Source organism: Pipra filicauda, unplaced genomic scaffold (assembly GCF_003945595.2).
Source record: "Pipra filicauda isolate LSUMZ 115617 unplaced genomic scaffold, ASM394559v2 scaffold189_size1545977_pilon, whole genome shotgun sequence".
NCBI lineage: Eukaryota > Metazoa > Chordata > Aves > Passeriformes > Pipridae > Pipra > Pipra filicauda.
The window spans coordinates 533,514-546,671 of record NW_024104297.1 but is presented as its reverse complement, the minus strand read 5'-3'; the positions used below and the strand labels follow the sequence as shown (position 1 = coordinate 546,671).

The 13,158-nt window shown below is 39.0% G+C and overlaps 1 protein-coding gene across 1 annotated transcript in view; it reads left to right on the top strand.

Moving 5' to 3' along the window:
• The first annotated feature begins 770 nt into the window (after window positions 1-770).
• MMP2 (matrix metallopeptidase 2) overlaps window positions 771-13,158 on the top strand; it is a 32,773-nt gene continuing 20,385 nt past the window's right edge. Inside the window, exons 1-5 of the mRNA XM_027729602.2 lie at window positions 771-1,080; window positions 4,556-4,782; window positions 6,154-6,302; window positions 8,407-8,535; window positions 10,134-10,307. Of these exons, the coding sequence (XP_027585403.1) occupies window positions 937-1,080; window positions 4,556-4,782; window positions 6,154-6,302; window positions 8,407-8,535; window positions 10,134-10,307 (823 nt within the window). The 5' untranslated portion in view covers window positions 771-936. The remainder of the gene's footprint in view (window positions 1,081-4,555; window positions 4,783-6,153; window positions 6,303-8,406; window positions 8,536-10,133; window positions 10,308-13,158) is intronic.

The window sequence follows — 13,158 nt, the reverse complement described above, 5'->3', positions numbered from 1 at the left end:
TTCAGACTAAGGCAGCTGCACCAGCAGATCTAACCCCCATTATAAGCAAATCCTGAATTTTGTACAGTTCTCCTGATATCAGCTACTGAAGTTAATTTATATTTCTGAATCTGCCTAATTATCTCTTACCTAGATTAAGGTGATACACTGTGCCTGTTGGTGACAAAGCCTCCAGCTGGCTCTAAACCCAACAAGCCACAAGAATCTTGTTCAGAGCCCTGCACGTTTTGCACAGAGCAGGGGGGAGCGAGGCTCACACCAAGTGTGGGTGAGCCCTGTGTACACAGCCTGTGTAGCCTCAGCAGGAATGGGACAAGGAGCCTCACTTGCCTGCACTGGCCTGTGCAGGGTCTGCCCAAAATCCATAATCAAAATGTTTGCTGTAAGGCACTGTGTAGGAGCGTGACTGCACATGACTAAAGCATGTCATTATGTCTGTGACATAAAAATAGGCTAAAAATAAAAAAAAAAAATTCTTAGCCAGGAAAATAATGTTTAGTAATTTCTTTCTCCTTTTTTTTTTTTTTTAATTTAAAGTATAAATGGGACTCCACATTCAAGAGAAAGCCAGATTTTATTTTTCTCCTGCACTCCGGCATAAGCAAACACTTTCATGTATGCAAATGAGGAGAAAATGTGGCCTCTTTCAGCAATAATAAGTATCTGCCTGTTGCTACCTTAAAATCACAGCAATCACATCTGGTAACTGCCCTTTTCTCATGTTTCCACTAGTTTTCAGACTTCCTCTTGTGGTAGCTTGAGACTGCGCATCTGGATGTTTTAAACATACAAAGGAATTGCTAGAGCAAGCAAAAGGGAAAACGGTGCCGAGACTTAAGATGTGCAGATAAGCAACTGGTGCACCGTGCAGCTAAAGTAACAGAGAGACGGTGGGGAAAAGCTTTTTCCAAAGAGGAGAGCACAAGTTTAGGCAGAATGAAGACTCACATTGGCTGTGGCTTCGTTTTTCAAGTACTATTCATCCAAATATATCTTTTTAACAAAACTATAGCTGCACCATCACCAATCATTAAGTTTCCTGGAGACAGCACTCCCAAAACAGACAAAGAACTAGCAGTGGTAAGTGTTGGATTCATCTTTGCTTCAGATTTATATTGTTGTTTCATAAGCAGATGTTTCTTTCTTGTTTCAGCTGAGGCTAAGGAATGACTGTAGCATTCTCTCCCTGGAGTCTCTGGAACTGCTAGCTAGCTAGCAAAGGTATCAGCTTTCAAAAGTTACAACTGGAGCCAAGTAATGTTTCCTCTCTTAAAATTTTTAAAGCCAGCAAAGAAAGTGATTTGTTTTGTTTTGTTTTGTTTTTTCCTTAAGTCTGAACATACAAAATATTTTCATTAAATCATCGAGACGATCAAAAGATTGCAATAGTAAGAGGGGAGAAGGGCAAATAAGAGACATCTAGTTTTCTTACTTTAATCAAATAGAAGTGAAGGCTGTTGAGACTCCCTTAATGCATGTAGCACAGCTTTCAGAAGTGTATTTTCCAGAGTGTTTACCGTGTGTTGCATAAACACAGCTTTAAAGGACATTACAATTGAAAGCAGACTTGAATTTCAGAAGCCATTGTGACTAGTTTTGACTTTGAAAAAAAATCTCATCAAGGGTTTAAAGAAATATTTTTTCCCAAATCCTATCTGGAACAGAAAAAGGAGTCTGGATTTCTGTGATATTAGCAAATTATAGCTATAACTCTACAGCATTTTATTCTAACCTTATTTTAGCCCTGTGGACCTTCATAAAAATGACATTAAGGAGGAGTCCATTTAAAGGGAGATTGAGATGGATTATCCTTATTTTAGCATGTAAATTATAGACATTTCTCTTCTTCAGCAGTAAATCCATTTTAAGGAAGATTGAGATAAATTATTCTTATTTTAGGGCATAGAGATTTGAAAGTTGGTCACTTTTCTCTAGGAGTTTGTGTGCATCTTGGGAAATCTTGCCAGGTTAAAGAAGGTCTGGGGGAGGGTAGAGAGAGAATTTCCAGATGGCAGCTGTGTTGGAGAGTTTAGAAAAAACAGACAAACTGACCCAAAAAGGGCACTCCTCAGTCTTTAACAAAACAAATTCACCCAAGGTTTTGCCTTAGCAGCACAGCAGCCAGGGGATGGGGGGGTGGAAGGGGCCAGTGCATTTGGGAGAGTAGAGTGGGGTCCCACATGTCTAAGTAATTTAACCACTCTTAGATAATCTCTTTTCTTAGACACAGCCAGGCTTTTATTCAATAACAGCAATCCACATCTCCCCTCATCTGTTTCTTTCCAACAATCTATTTATTATGTGTACTCAGAGGAAAATTACAAGCTGGTTTAAGTCTGTAGTTCTTCTTTGTCTTTCTTGGAGTATTCTTGGGTAATGCTAACTGACTGCCTTTCCTCACACCCTCCATCAGAACAGCCCCAACACTCAGCATCAGAACACAAATTGCTATGCTGCAGCTGGACCCTGTTTCATTAATGGGCTGGATCAAAATTCCAGATCACCACAGCTCCCTGCTGACTCTGGGGAAACTGCATTTCACAGCCTTGGCCAAGATGTGGTTTACATAGACATTACATTTTCTTCAAAATTCTGTTCTAATAGAACAGCTGGTCATGTTCATTTCTCATCTTCAGTAAAATTTCCATTTTAGAAAACATTGAAAGGAGTTAGCTTTTTATTTAAAATCCTAGCAAGTAAAATTCTTTAGCATGTCTCATTTTATATTTGGTCATACATCTCTCTCCCAAACCTAAACTAGCAAGAGCAGAGGCCTGATTCTTGACTAAACTTCAGTTGTGATGTACAGTCTATATGACATCATGGTACCTCATCGGGAGATGCAAGCAGAAGCATCAGAAAATCTATCAAACTACATCAAAGAGAAAATTGGGATAAGAACAGAGCCTCCAAACTGGCTTGTTTGATTATGTTCTTAAGGTATTTCACATAATTTCCACCAGGCCCCATTAACTATGTGTAGACAGCAGCTAAGTGGAAGCAAAGGTGAAACCACTCTATGCCCTTTACTTGCCAGTGCCACAGTCTCTGCTGGAGAAATACCACATCAGAAGTTACAGAAATCACAAAAACTAGGCCCACTCTGTGCTTAATCACGGTGGATGGAGAACCTTCTGAAGGAAATGGTGTAACATTTTGATTAAATCCTTTTCTGAGTAAGCCCTGAACCATTTCCTATGCAGGGCAGATGAGGTTCCCCTGGGCTTCGTGAGGAGGGTGGCGAAATTCAGGGTTGACCAACTACAGTCATCAAATATCCTTCACTTTATTTTGCTGATGTTGTGGTCTTATCCCCAGTCTCCTGGGTGAACTTCAGCAATTAATTAGGCACATAAAGCAAGCTTTCCCTTGAGAATACTCTCTGGCACAAGAACTTAAGTGTTCAGTCATTTTGTCAGGTTTCTTGTAATCCTCAGTTTGAATAAGTTCTCCCTGATACTTCTGATATATTTTTGGCAGCTTTACTTTATTTAGTTGCTTTCCTACCTGTAGTTAATATTTTTGATACAATACCTGAAGGATGTTCCTTCCTCTACTACAGACCATTTTTACCAGCAAGATCACCAACCTGCAGTCTTCTTGTCTAACAGCACCATGGGCAAGGGCACCTCTCAGCTCTGTGCTGAGCTGCCATTTGGGTGGCCTGCACAGCAGTTTGGGAACACCTGCCCTTTGACTTGGCTGTAGCATTTCTTTGACAGCTCAGCATCAAATATCGTCAAATATCATAAACCCATACTTGAGGGAAAGAGAGGAGACTTGAGTGGGTATCATTTTAGGGAAGAGAAGAAAATAATGGGATTTGTCCCGTCTTTTTGGCCTCTTATGACTACTATTTTTTTAATGAGAGATAATTTTGTGGACTGCCACCACAATTGTATCAGAAACATCAGTCTGGCCACAATGTGCTGGAGCATTCAGTGGAGTTTTATGTACTCAGATCTTGACTGCCTGCAGTGTCCAAGCAACTGAGATGATACCAAAGACCTTCTTCCTCAGGTCTTAGCAATGTTTGACTCCAAAGCAAACACACAAAACATTCAAACAGCTCTGTGCAGTCTGAATAAAAAATGGGGGTTTTTCTTTGAAAATAATGCGGTCTCATTTGTGAGGTTGCTTTGATACCTTGACAAGTTTCTCAATAATCCAGATTCTTCCAAGAAAACATTACACAGAATCTAAAACTGTAAGCAGGTTTAAACGTCATAAAGAAACAAAAAAAAAAAAGACAAACCCATTTTTACTCTGTAGTTCTACATTAAAGTTCTATGCTCTACTTACTAAAAGCAATTCATTAAGTAAAGGTGATAGCTAATAATGGAAATGATTGCTTAATTAGCAATGTTGCGTGATCAAGGATGTTTTGTGTCAATTAAGGAGATTCTGCTGCTGCCTCAGTTACTAATTTTGAAAAGAAAACTTGCAAATTACAGATGGAAAGCTAACACCAAATTACAGAATTTATTTGTGATGTTTAACTGTTCCTTTTATGAATGTTAAAGTCTTTGTTCTCTGCTTTTTTTTTTTTTCAAAGCAATACCTGAATAAATACTATGGGTGCCCAAAAGACAATTGCAATTTATTTGTCCTGAAAGATACCCTGAAGAAAATGCAGAAATTTTTTGGGCTGCCTGAAACAGGAGACTTGGATCAGAATACTATTGAGACAATGAAGAAACCCCGCTGTGGTAACCCCGATGTAGCCAATTACAACTTCTTTCCAAGAAAGCCAAAATGGGAAAAGAATCATATAACATACAGGTACTGACTGGTGATGGTGGGTTCTGCTCACAATAACCACAGTGTTCTCAAGAACCAATCAGACAAGCCACTGAGCACTGGAGTAGGTGCTTAGAGGGCTAAACAGGATTCCTTGAATGAGAATCCCCTTGTGTTTGGATAACTACCAGATGCTTTAACAAATACCTCTGTCACTGTAATATTTCAGGAATAATCATCTCAAGATCAACTCTATGGTTCTGGTTGAAACTAAAGAGATTTGGGGTTTACTCTTTGCTCTGCAGCAAGCATCCTGAGGGAGCTGGAGCAGGAGTATCTCACAGTACTTACTGATTGCAGAGGCCAAACTCATCTGCATTCAGCAGTCCTAAAAATGGAGATCACCAAATAAGTTTTAAAATCAATCATATTTCAAGTATATACAGACATGAGTTAAAGCAAGTCTCCTGTAATAAGTTTGGCACATTTCAATTTCTTCATCTTCAGCTAGAGAGTGAGGGACCAATACAGCTTTAATTACAGTCAATAGCAAAAAAATCATTACCTTGAGGTGGCCCAAGAAGAAACTTTTAGCACCAACGAGAACAAGCAGCAGATTTGTCTTAGCTGTTTGACTTAGTGTGCTGCTCCCTCACAAGTTTTGACTCAAAGCATCCCTCAGGCTGTGACTAACCTAACAAACACTGAAAAAAACTGTGGTAGCCCTCGCAGCTCCCACTTGCTTATGTGCTTCCTCTGATCCTTCCTCATCCTCCTTAGGCACAAAGTAGTTTCCCTCACTGTGCACAGACCCAGCAGAAATTAATTGGAAACTGGTCTTTATACAGAGGACAGTGGGCTATGAAATAAGGCACAAGGAAGTCCAATTAAAACATATGAAGAAGAAAGCAACGCACTTCAGAGTTTGCCCCTTTCTCACGTCAGGCCTGTGTCTCTATCTTATGTGCTTTTTTCTCCTATTTCCCACGTAACCTACACACTAGTAAAGGATTAGCATTCAACAGGATGAAACAACACACAGCAACAGAGGAGGGAGAAGGGCTGCTTTTCTGAGCAAAACCATCCGCACTTGAAACTTTCAGAATGTCACTGAGCTCCTTTTCTGATCTCAGTGCTGATGCAAAACCCAGAATATTTTGTGTAAGGCTCACTGCCAAGCAGGCTTTACAGCCTCTGGATATATAATTTTCTTCTTGCTGCTGCATCAATTACAAAATAAAATAAATAACAAGAGCCACACCTAAACACATCTCTAATCCAAAGGAAGGTGTTTAGATCTCATGTGCAGCAGTGTTACCTCTGAACTGGTTCACCTCTGAATCTACTCAGCATGTAAACAACTAACACAGGGAGTAGGTGTGTGAGTAATTAACTCTTGCTTTTACCTCTAAGGATTATAGGCTATACCCCGGATTTGGATCCTGAGACAGTAGATGATGCCTTTGCTCGAGCCTTTCAAGTCTGGAGTGACGTCACACCGCTGAGATTTAACCGAATAAACGATGGAGAAGCAGACATTATGATTAATTTTGGCCGATGGGGTATATTTTTCTATTTTTACATATGTTTTTGGTTTTGTTCCTTTCATTAATCCCCAGTATTGGAATGATCCACCCTCAATAAGTAGCACCCATGAGCCTTTCTGGCAAATCTTGTCCTTGTTTGCACTTGGCTTATACAAGCTAAGATCTAATTTCACAAGGTTTTTTTTCCTTACTTATACATGAGAGAGAGAGAAGTATTTCTACAATATCCTTCTACTATATTTATCTTTCCAAAAGAGAATTGCTAGGGGCAAAATTTTATTTTTAAATTTACAAATCAGAAATGAAACTGAGAAATATTGGTACAGATCTGCAGATGATGTGAGCTGGCTTCCCGCCACGGAAGAGAATGGAATGCCATCATACCATTTATTTATAGCTCTGTACGTTGTTTTCCACTGATAGTGGTGAAGGCTGTAACATATTGGAGCTTAAAAATGGATTTCAATTTTGACTCTATAGCTGGCTTCCATTCTTTAGCATAGCAAAATGAAGGCTTTCAGTGTGTTCTTTGATCTTGACGAATTTAAAAACACGGATCATAAACTGAATTATGATTTGAGTGCAGCTAATTATAGGTGAATTGATTCATTTTCATTGTACATGCCTTCTCAATAAATTTTGGTTTCCTCTGAAAGAATGTTTATAGCTTTTCCTTGTAAACACAGGGAATTTTGACTTCTGGACAGTCACAGAATTTTTAATACTAATGAAGATACTTGTACAGCCAATCACTTGGGAGGTAGACTTTGGAAATGAAGTGAACAGTTCAAAGAATAACTGAGCTCTTTGTAAAAGCCTTCATTTCAAGCTGGTTTTCTTTGCTTTAGCTACTGATGAGTTGACCTCAAAAGCTTCAGAGATTCTGTACACTCAGATTTTCAGATCCTCATCCAGGCCAGCTCGGTTCACAAAAAAAAAAAAAAAAAAGAAGTCTTATAAAAGCATAAGTGTTTCTGCTGGTTTTAGAACTTGCTGGTTATAGTCAGCTCAGAAACTGTGGGCAAAGAGCTCCTTGCACATTCAGTCATTCTTATCACTTTACTGAATGTCACATCCACAGGAGCTGAGACATCCCCAAGTTTGTTTCATTTTTAACCTTTCTCTTAAGCAAAGAATCTGCTTTGAAATAAATGGGAGTAAAGCATCTAATGTATGTTAAAATCTCCTTACAACTGACACTACTCTCCTGCAATGAATGAACTGAACTAGTATTAAGAGAGTGACACCAGCCCGAAATCAGTGTAGCAGAGTAGAGAATCAGGCCTGTGTATTTAGGGCTTCTGTTAAATGGCAAGACATCAGACCAAAAGGCCAGAAATGATGCAACCAGAGATGCTGGCAGCCAGCTTTGATGCACAGGTCAGTGTAGTGGGAAGGCTATGAATACCAGGGCTATGCCCGTGCCAGCCTGCCTTACCCACATGTGGTGGACTTCCAAGAAAAGCCTACAGTGTAATAACAGGAGAGCTACTTAACCTGCTGCTGCCCTGTGAGCTGCCTGAGCCTCAGGGTGGTTGATGTGGAGGAGGAATAGGCTCCTTCAGCACTCAGAGCAGCAAGTAAGATCAAGTTTTCTCGAGGCTCACTGCTGAGACACTCAGCTTTGCTTTCCTGCCTGACGTAGTGAGAATCCTGCATAGAGAAAAGAGTAGCCTGCAAAATGAAATCTGACTTTACTTTCCAATTTCTGTGTTGGAGACTGATACAAATTACCTGAAAGTATCCCTCGTCTACAATATTTATTTTAGAGCTCCCTATCAGTCTCCATTGAGAAGTAGCAGTATATGCAGTCATACATCTAATGCACAATACTTCACTGTTCTTCACAATCTTTGATTCCTTTCCACAATGCTTATGAGATATAAAATAACATGCTGTGACAACTGCAGTACTGACACTTAATGTTCTTTGTAAGAACTGGCTGCTTCTCTTCTGGTTCAGTCTTGCCAGCACAACCCAAACCAATAAACTCCCTCACTAGAGTATTCTGCTGCTGTCTTGAATAGGGAAGTGCACATGATAATCATCATTCATGCAGAGAGTCTGACAGAGCTGAGGTCATTAGAAACTGCTCTATTTTGTCTGCTTCCTCCTGCAGAGCATGGTGATGGCTATCCCTTTGATGGCAAAGATGGTCTCTTGGCTCATGCCTTTGCACCGGGGCCAGGAATTGGAGGAGATTCCCATTTTGATGATGATGAACTGTGGACTCTTGGAGAGGGACAAGGTACCAGACTTTTTAATGTTTCAGAACATATAACCTGCTGGCTGCTGTATTTTAATGCTGTTTCAGGGCACTGCACTAAATGTTTTCATTGACTGTCAGTAAACATTAGGAGGTGAAAACTCATTTATATGATTTTTATGATTTAAATTGTTCTCTACAACAATTTTATGTAATTCCTTAATAACTGTCACAAAGGATTTCCCTTTCTGTTCCTCTACTGCTGCCTTATGAAAAACTGAATTAACAATAGGCCTGATGCTGCATAACCTTCACAAATTGTGGTAAAAGTACAAAGCCATGACTACATTTTTGAACGCTTCAGTTCTCAGGCATTCAAACTACACCACCTTTTAGTTCATTTGTAAGAGACCAACTGGTCAATGTTTTTCTGCTGACATACCCTTTTTAATATTATTTAAGCTGTGGCTCCAGTTGTTAAAAGTAGAGCCATCCACCTGAGCAAGTTTTTATATACTCACAGTATCAAAAAACAACTGGAATATAAATCACTCATGCTGATAAGCGAAACAAAACTGACATCAAACAGTGGATTAAGAACACCTCCAAGAATCTTTAACAGGCAGTTCTTACACCTTTTAGAAGAAACAACTGAAATTCAGATAATATCACCTGACATAGACAAACAAGACTAAGCATTAGTAGTTTGGAACCTCTTTTTCTGTTTGAACTTTTCCACAACCATATAGTACTAATTATAATTCTTGTACTGTAAAATAATTTGGAACACTTACAATAAGAACGAAAAGTCATGTTTGTCTTTCATTTCATGTTCTAGTTTTCTCATCTGTCCTCCCATGAAAAAAATAATTGAACTTTAATACCAAAATAGTCATCTTCCTTCTGTTGGGCTGTCTTTTACCTTTAGTAGAGTCACTGACTAGTAACTGTACTACCTGGACTGGATCTCTGCCCCAGAGACAGAAGGAAACTGTTTTCCATATAAGTGAAAATACTACACAAGCAACCAGTTAGTTACTGACACTAAAAGAAATGCTATGGATAAGTGAATTATCTATATTAATATATATATATATTACAGCACCAATACTGTAGCCATAAGACCACATGTGATAAACGGTAATAAATCCCAGGATCTGGGTGTGCCTACATTTCCACCCTGTCCCCCTGTGCCCAGCAGATCTCATTCAAGTCACACTGGAAATAACCAAGTGGTTTATGAGGCACAAGGCATGTTCAGCTCATGTTCAGCTGCTGCCTGGAACCTTTGGAACTATACTGAACATTTCAGACCATATTACCAATAAAATTAAATTACTGAATGTATTAACAACATGTTTATAACTTTGCCTTGCCATGGTAACAACATATATATTTTTCTGGGCTGATTCTAGCACTTCACTGTGAGTAATATCCATGTAATTCTTTTAAAATTGCCAGTTATTATTTCAGCTCTGATCATCATGCCAATAGAGAGACCAGCAGCATATTGAATTTCAAAGTGGAAATTCAGACTGCATTTCTATATCAGTATCTTCCAGGAAAAGAAGATGTCCAGAAACTGTATTTTTTATATCAGTTGGTGGCTAATGTCACCACTGCATTTTTTCTCTTTGTAGTGGTTAGAGTGAAGTATGGAAATGCAGATGGTGAATACTGCAAATTTCCCTTCTGGTTCAATGGCAAGGAATACAACAGCTGCACAGATGCAGGACGCAATGATGGATTCCTCTGGTGTTCCACAACCAAAGACTTCGATGCAGATGGCAAATATGGCTTTTGTCCCCATGAATGTGAGTAAATCAATGTTTCTACTGGTTTTTTTCCTGGTAGACTTTTCCCTTCTTAGTTGCTCATCCACTTCTCCTTGTACTTTTCCCGCTTCCTTTCTGGCAGACTTAGATTTACAGCTCCTCATTATCTCTAAGCAGATAAAACCCATTACACTCTCCCTTGGTTTAGAAGAGTTTGTAACTGATGAAGAGCCAGGCCAAGGTCTTTCTCTAAACACACAAACATTAAATGTGTGCCTGAAGCAATGCCAGCCCCATATATACATCAAAGACACTCCAGGTTGAGTTTTACAGTCAAGGAAAGAACTTTGAGAGTAAGGATTGGGCCAAATTTGGAGATGGAGGACACTAAATGACAGAAATGTCTCCCTAAATTGCAGACCATTCCACAAACAATTGAAATTGCATCTTCTGCAAAAACAGTAGCTGAGAAAAATTAGTTATTAAGGATGAAACCCATTAAGTCAAACCTCCATAGTTTTGCTTACCAATTTTACCAACTGGTGGCCCAGGTTGTATAGGAGCCCTTGCAGAGCAACATGACACTATTATTGTCACAAATCACCCTTTAAATGATCTCATACTGCTTTTCAAAATGAAAATTACCAACTTTCAAGCTAATATGTGTGCCAGTACAAATTTATTTATATGTTTGTACATTGCAAATTGCTAGCCAGGAGAGCACTTGCATTCTAAAATTCTAAAAATTCAGGGATTTATTTTTAATGCATGTCTTAGGACTCCTCCTCATGAAGCAGGGACAACAGCCCACTTTAGATATGGGAATTAATGTCTTTCAGAAACCATAACACTGCATCAGTATCCGTACAAAACTGTTAGAGGGTCTAGGAAAGCTATGACTGTACTTAATTTCTAACTTTTTGGAATGTGAACAGAATCCTCTGTTTCACAAGCAAATGATTTCACATTTGGAAACACTCATTTAAAGATTGGACAAAGTGTATAATACCTTTATGTAGCCAACACTTTTTAAAAGTATACACAAGTTTATTATCTTTCAAACGAAATTATGACAATATGTTTCCTGCTAAACAACAGGAGCACATTTTTCTGTGCTTGAAAATCTTGATGAGTCTTTACATCTCGAGGATACAACATTTTAGAGATTTTATTAGTACAAGTGTGAATTTCATCTCCTGTACATCACACAGCAGGAAACCTTTAGAGAAGCAATTAAGTATAATTGGCTGTAGCCTACTGAGCAGGTTAATCAGCAGTGAGAAGAGTAGAGGAGGTAAGCTGCTTTTAGCCACTTGTTCCATCTCCTCTTTGCCGGTTCCTGGCACATATATTAACAGACATTCCCAGAACTGCAGTTTCCCACATTCATTTATTTCCCTTTGTACTGCTATTAGCTTTGGGTAGATATTAGCAGGGAGTGCTTCATCTTTTACCTTACATATCAAGCAATGGATCCACAGGGTCTCTAAAACTCCTGCCTACTACTTCTGGGTCATAACAAATAATAAGAGAGTTATGAAAGAGAACAAACCAGAAAGCAATGGTGCTTTTTTCAGACTCCTGATTTTTTTAATCCTATTTAAAACACTAGTACTAAATTTACCTATAATGTTTTGGCTACATGCAATTCGTACAAGGAAAGAGAATGGGGATTGCTGGAAGATAATTAGTGGTGCTTAAGATGCAGAGCTAACAAAACATTTTCAGGGGTTTGTGAGCCCAAGAAGGCACAAGCACAGCCCAGCATGTCCCAGAAGCCTCACAAGTATTATAACACATGTACGTGTGTTAATGTGCTCGTGTCTGCTAAGAACGCACGAGGTATGTGTAGGTAGAAAAAGTTCAGGTGCTCTGTCTCCCAAACTTCTCCAGCATCCTATTGCAGCCAAGCACTAAGTGGACTCCTGCTTCACAGACTTTGGGGCTTTTTCAAGCTTACTTGCAAGACCCTACAGTTTCCAACACAAGATTACAGATTTTCTGCATTGAGATGCTAGTGGTTTCCAAAGATAATCTGTTGTAGAACATGTCAGTCTTCTAGCCCTAATGTGGTAAAAAATTATCCTTGAATTTCCAACCCCCTAACTGCCTGATATAGATCACATCTAGAGCTGGGATATACCACGATGGCAGCTATTTATACAACCACAGAGGATGAACAAGCGAGAGTGTGAACTTTTAACAGACTTCAGCTATTTAAAAAAAAAAAAAAAAAAGTTATCATTTAGTTGCATGACTTTCAGAAGTAGCTTGTTTAGCCTATGATTTCCTTCAGCAGACTATATGTATGCACATGCACTTACCTGCACAATCTTTTTGTCCTGAAACTTTGCTACCTCCTTCATTTCCCACTTTCCCCAAATCTTATGTCCCTCAGATTAATCCTTTCAGCCAGAAAAGAGAAAAATTTGGCTTATGTCTTTAAAATACTCCAAATACTCAGATACAGTGAGAGCAAAGCCCAAATTATAGGTAACTGGAAAAATGGAGATTCATGTACCCTAAATTATACCTTTGTAAAATCCTAAAGTCATACAAGGCTGAATAAATAAGCAGTGAAGCACTGTCAGGGAGAGTTCATTCTGAAAGTGAAGTTCCTGGATATGCTTGTGTCAAGGTTTCTGAAACAGAACAGAAGGAACAGCCTTTTGTTTCTGATGTAATTGTTTTGCAAGATCCACGAACAGTTATTCACAGATGGTTCTTATTAAATCCAGAGTGGCATTGTTCACTCATTATTCCAAGTTACCATTTGCTAAACCACAGCAAATAAATTCAGATAGAGGAGGATTTACATCAGAGTCTGTGTTGGGGGCAGCATTCCTAGTTGTTGGTCTTTGTTTCTGTCATGTTTAACTCACTGAAGTGA